The 6,110-nt window shown below is 33.3% G+C and overlaps 1 protein-coding gene across 1 annotated transcript; it reads right to left on the reverse strand.

Moving 5' to 3' along the window:
- Positions 1 to 2,730: 2,730 nt before the first annotated feature.
- Positions 2,731 to 6,110, reverse strand: LOC138876225 (uncharacterized). The gene is made up of 7 exons (XM_070155130.1): positions 6,078 to 6,110; positions 5,198 to 5,501; positions 4,682 to 4,924; positions 4,244 to 4,528; positions 4,001 to 4,171; positions 3,238 to 3,848; positions 2,731 to 3,045 (listed from the first exon to the last, which is right to left on the reverse strand). The coding sequence occupies exons 1-7, from the start codon at positions 6,108 to 6,110 to the stop codon at positions 2,731 to 2,733; spliced, it is 1,962 nt and encodes a 653-aa protein (XP_070011231.1).

Here is a 6,110-nt window from a genome sequence, read left to right on the forward strand (position 1 = left end):
TTTGAGTTGCCCGACAACTTATCCCAGTTGGTTATATTTGGCGAGCCCATACAAGATGATGCAACACCTATGCATCTGGGGAGAACAAGGCATCCGGGAAAGCATGCCCGATCACCATTTATCCCTCTATACAGTTCTGGGGGCAGCAACTCGGTTGGACTTAAAACTTTCTACCTCAAGCACCCTTTCACTGCTGTTATTGGTGAAAATGTAGATCCAGATGTTTTAGAAAACGTCAACAAGTGGTTATACTAGTCTAGCGACAAAGGTTCAAAGAGGTTTGAATGCATAATTTGACACTTTCATTTCAATATTTATCTTTTACATATCTAATTCAATCTACAATTTTTTTTGTCATTTATTTGTGGTTACAGGAGGAAGACTCTGTTTTCCATAAAGGATAACCAAATTAAGCCTTGGTTAGACCTTGGAGTGGAAAAGGTTGATAAGAAGGAATAGTTTTTTTCGCTGGCTCACCCCAGACAAGTCCTCAATGACTCGGTAAGTATCAAGGAGTCTATTCCCAAGATATGATTTGTAGATATTTTGTCTTCTGTTTTGTAGATAATATATGAAGATGACTTGTAGTATAAAGTGTAGATATGATGTAGACATGATTGTAAATGTTGTCTTTCTTGTATGTAGTGTAATTAATATTTAGGTTTCATGTTATGTATCATATTTGAAGATTACTTATAGTATAAATTTTATATGTATTTTGTGGACAGAATAGTTTTATTGCTGTATTTACTGTTTGTAGTGTAATTGTAGTTATTTTGTAGTTTATGTAGAATATTACAAGATTAATTGTAGTCTAAAATGTAGATATAATGTAGACATAATTGTAGATGTTGTGTTACGTGTTTGCCCAGTAACTGTAGGTAAATTGTAGTTATGTTTAGATTAGGTACTTAAACTGTAGGTAAATTGTACATTTACTCTAGGTAAATTGTAGGTAAATTTATTTAAATTGTAGAGCTGTTTTTAGACATCATTGTAGATATTTTTTGTTTCTGTTTTTGTAGTTAATTGTAGTTATAATGTAGGTTTCATGTAGATTATTTGAAGTTGAGTTGCTGTTTATATGCCAACTATTTTTGGGTGCAACACATTAATGTAATAATATGTTACTTGAGGAAATGAGGCAAGTATGGCCCCAATAACAAGACCAGGTTTACCACAACGGATTGTGTGTTCAAGACCAGGATAGAACAAATTTATGAAAAGTTCATAAATTCACCTCCACAAGAGAAATATTCGATTGTTAAACCCCAAGATGTTGTTGCATAATATATTTTGGGATATCGACTACTTGCCAATGTTGTATGGGATGAAGTTGACTATGTCATCATGCCCGTCAATATTAAAGAAAAATCCCATTGGGCGTTGGTCGTTTTCGACATTGCAGACATGCAACTTTATGCGTATGATTCCATGGCCTCTTTACACAACCATCATGTTGTTGAATCCTGTGCTGAAAAGTTTTCTGTTATTATTCCTTTGTATTTGTCATGCACTGGTTTCTATGGAAAGCGTAAGGACATTAACTTCATGAATACAAAGGCATACATCGAGAAACCTGTTACCGACCCTCTTAACATTCAGTGGATGGTTGTAGAGATTCCACAGCAAAAAGAAGGGTCACTGTAAAAGATCTATCTCTCTTTCTATGTATTTAATTCTTTTTTTATTTCTAATTGTTTGGTAAATATTTAAAAAAAATTGTGTTTCTGCAGCGATTGTGGTGTATTTGTTGCTGCATATGCGGAGTATGTTAGCGTTGGAGATTTGTCAATTCCCGCAGAAGACCTTTCTGATATTGACCAACATCGTAGACGCTATGGAGCGCTCTTATGGGACTATGCTACAAAGAAGCAGGAAGATGAGTCAATCAGTGAAAGTGAGGTTACAAGCAGACTAGCAAGGAGGAAGGGTGCACCTGCATTGAATGAGAAAATAAGAGTCCAGAGAAAGAAGAAGTAGTGTCATGTCTATGTAATTTAGTTGGTGCTAGTTTGTAGGAGAAGTATAGTACACAACTTTCTGAACATTTCTTTTATGTTTTTATTGTAGCAGACCTTTTGTTTTGTAAATGTCTATCCAGTTTAGTAGTTCACTTGAAAATAACTTGGTGGTATTATCTTCAGTTGTTTAATATTTACGCACTTGTTCTTCATTATCTTAAAAGTAGTTAGTATGTTGTTAGAATACAAATTATCTACAAAAAAACTTCAAATTATCCACAGTCTGAAAACATTGAATGTTGAGATTGTATATAATTTTATAGTTGAATATGTATATAATTTGTAGGGAATACCTCCAGTTGTATTTACTTTATGTATATAACTGTCAGTTCAAGTTACATTAATTTTTTTTAACTTGTAGTTATATTGTAGTTAATAAATATTAACTGCTATGTACAGAATGTAAAAAATGGAGGTAGATGATTGACACAATACAGAAAAATATGTTAACAAACACATAAACAAATTAAAGTTAACTACATTATGATCTTTCAAAACTTAAACAATTACACACAAAATTCTGTTAACTTGAACACACTAACAATTATTTTGAAATACTATTCTAACTACACGCTATTTATTTCTTTTTTGGTGCATTCTTGCAAGATCTTTTGTTATGCCCTTCACCTCCACAGTTGCCACATGACACCTTGTACTTCTTTGACTTTAGTTCATCATATGTTCTGTATCTTTCCTTTTGAGGTCTTCATGGCTGCTTTTTCTCTCCCGTAGGTGGATTTACTACTTCATCACATATATGTTGTGGCACATTCCATTTGCTTTCATCGGGAAGGGGATTTACTGGTATTTCATATGTACGCAGCTGGCTCTCCCTTGTGTAATACGGAGAGCAAAAGTTTTCATAAGTTTCATTCCTGTGCCTTAGACCTGCCAAAGTATGCGGACATGGAAGTTCATCAAGTTGGAACTGGCCACAACTACATTTCTTGCTTTCAAAACACACAATGTACCGCTTCACACCATCTATCACAGTATGCATATGATCTATTGAAGCCCTCACCTACAATTACATAACAAACAGAAAGAAAAATATTTGCAATCATAACAGTAGATTATCTACAATATATCTACAATGTATCTACAAATTATCTACAATCTACAAATTAACTACAATTTGTCTATAATTTATCTACAATCTGGAAACAATGTATATTAATTAATTAATTTTCTGCACCAAATAAACAGATCTTACCCTAAGTTTCTGAGATAATGTACTGTTTTTCTCCAATTCTTTGTTGGATTTGTACCCAAGGTATGTGAAAGTACCCTTTGCCTTCAATAACTTCTCTTTTGTCAAACGTTCAAGAAGTGTCCTCATATACTCTAATAGGTCAAATGTTAGCAGCTCTCTTGCCTCTTTTGTTACAGCATTCAACGACTTGGCAATGTTTGATGTCATAGTCCAAGTTCTATTCACCGTTGCATGTACTCTTGACCATCTATGATAGCCAATATCATAGAGGTATGATTTAACACGCAGGTCTATTTCTTCAATCTTCGAAATCCTTTCATTAAATTCATCCAGAGTGTATGACCCTGTTGTAGCAAAGTACAATTCATTTAATTGTAGATGGCCCTTCTTGAACTTTGCCCTTATATTTGTCCAAATATGCCACACACAAGAGTAGTGTGGCACGCCCGGATAGACAATTGATGTTGCCTTCAGGATACTCTCATTCCTATTTGAAACAACACATATTGAAGTTCTTTCACCATATGCTTGCTTGAATTGCTCAAAAAACCACTTCCACGATGCGTCGTTTTCCGAATCAACCACAGCATATGCCAAAGGCAATATTGCACCTACATTATTAGTAAAAAAATAATTAACTGGCATATTTGAAAATGCATATGAAAACACAAATACATATAAACTACAATATATATATACAAAAAAAAATATCTACAATGTATCTACAATTTATAAACTGCCTACAAAATAACTACAATTTTACCTGCTGCATCCATTGTGCTTGTTGTCAGCATAATCCCCCTATAGGATGTTTTCAAGAATGTCCCCTCAACCACTACTACTGGTCTACAATATTTCCAACCACTTATTGATGTAAAAAGAGCAACAAATGCATATAAAACGCATTCATCTGTTGTCTTCTTCAATTTAACAACTGAACCAAGATACGTCTTCTCAAGAATATAAAAACATTTTGGTAATTTGTTTTAGGAGTCAGCCGGATGACCTCTCAATAACTGTAAAGCCTTTTCCTTTGCCCTCCATGCTTGCATGTAGCTTAGGTTCACTCCGTGTTGGGACAACATGTTAGTTTGTATGTCCTTTGGTGTGTAAATTGTCTTAGGATCACAATACTTTGGCATGACCATGCTACCAACTACAACTGCAGTACGTTTGCGATGTATGAATGTATCGTCCATTAAGGTGCATGTGTGTTGTCGGTTGAAACTCCTGATCTTGAACATTGCAGAATCATTAATTGATGTTGCCTTGAAGTGCCAATTACAGTTTTCTGCAACGCATATGAGCCAATAGCTACAAAAAAATACATTTATAATACAGGTTTTCAATGTAGATTTAACAAAATGACTGTTTTAACATAAAGTAACACACTATACAATATAGCTACTTTTCATCTACATATTACATATCACAAGGAAAATACTGTTTATAAAGGTCTTTTCACAATTAATATCTCCATGCCTTCTGTGGCTAGATCTTTTAATCCTGAATTGGAACTTGTGCATGACAGAATAGTGTCTCATTGCAGTTGCAATTGTTTGCTTGTCTTGATACACTTGTCCTTCTTCGATAACACTTTGTGTACCTTCAGTTATTATTTCACTTTGATATTCCTCTATGACGGGAGAGGCTGGCATATCAAGTAACTGTATTGTCCCAGACGAACCTGCATGAAAATAAAAATAAATAGTGTCATATACAATTTTGTAGAATCTTTGTAGATAAACTGTAGATGAATAGAAAATTTTGTAGTCAATTTTTTTCAACATGGATTATAGCTTAATTGTAGTATAAATATAGTAATTTTGTTGATAAGCATGAAAACAATATTGCTTTATACACCCTAGAACTGATTTATAGTTTATTTGTAGATAAATGTAGGAATTTTGTAGATATTATCGTAAAATCAGGCTTCCATTGAATTTTAAACATAACAAACCTGCATTTGTGTTCTCATTTGTAATAGCCAATTCCATATTGAAATCTCGTACACTTATGAGTAACGGATACGATCCTAAGTTTTTATTCTCCTTTTTTGTCTCCATATACACACTAACCCCCATATTGTTCCTAATCTCCATTTGAGGACAATTCTGATTCACAATGTATTTGATTTCTACAATTTTTTCCGAAGTATCAATCATTAATTGCTCTGCAATTGTAGAAATCAACATACTGTAACTTGTATCCTCATCAAGCACAATGCCATCAACTTCAAAATCTCTAAATCTGCCATAGCTGTCCTAATTGCCATTAAAATGTAGCATGATTGGGATTTTGGACATGATTGTATGTCGTTGCTGAGGTATTATTCAATATTTTGTCGCTTTTTTGATTTTTTGGATTAAGAAAAAAAGACGAAGAACAGAGAATCGGCAGAATTGATTTCTGCAATTTGACTTGAATTTGTTGAATATTTTGTCACTTTTTTGATTAGTGGATTGAGGAAAAAAGTCGACAAACTGAGATTGCAGAACTGATTTCTACAATTTGAAATTGAGCTTCTGATTTCGACGAATTGAGATTTTGATTTGTAGCGATTGTGAGAATATCGAAGAACAGAATTTGATTATTAATTGAAGATAAAGGATTTCTGTGATATGATTTGATTTGATTTGATTTACGCCAAATCTTTTTAGAAGATTCTGTTCCTGAATTTTAGCTCGACAAATTAGGAAGATTCAGCTACTATTAATTAGTATTTAATGATTGGTATAATAACTGTAGAAAAAATGTGGACAGAACGGATAAATTAGAAACTATACACATTTTTGGTAATAAGGTTTCATATATGGTATAGGAAAGAAAAAATGTAATACCTCATTCTGGTTCATGGGCTTAACAATACTCAT

The sequence above is a fragment of the Nicotiana sylvestris genome, chromosome 8, assembly GCF_000393655.2.
Source record: "Nicotiana sylvestris chromosome 8, ASM39365v2, whole genome shotgun sequence".
NCBI lineage: Eukaryota > Viridiplantae > Streptophyta > Magnoliopsida > Solanales > Solanaceae > Nicotiana > Nicotiana sylvestris.

Bases quoted from the DNA above. Each gene is read 5' to 3' on its own strand.
- LOC138876225 (XM_070155130.1), bottom strand. From the start codon at position 6,110: ATGAGTATTGTTAAGCCCATGAACCAGAATGAG. The intron at 4,925-5,197 runs GTTTGTTATGTT...ATTTTCATGCAG, and splicing joins AAATGAGAACACAAATGCAG to GTTCGTCTGGGACAATACAG. The intron at 4,529-4,681 runs GTATTTTCCTTG...TATGCGTTGCAG, and splicing joins TGAAAAGACCTTTATAAACA to AAAACTGTAATTGGCACTTC.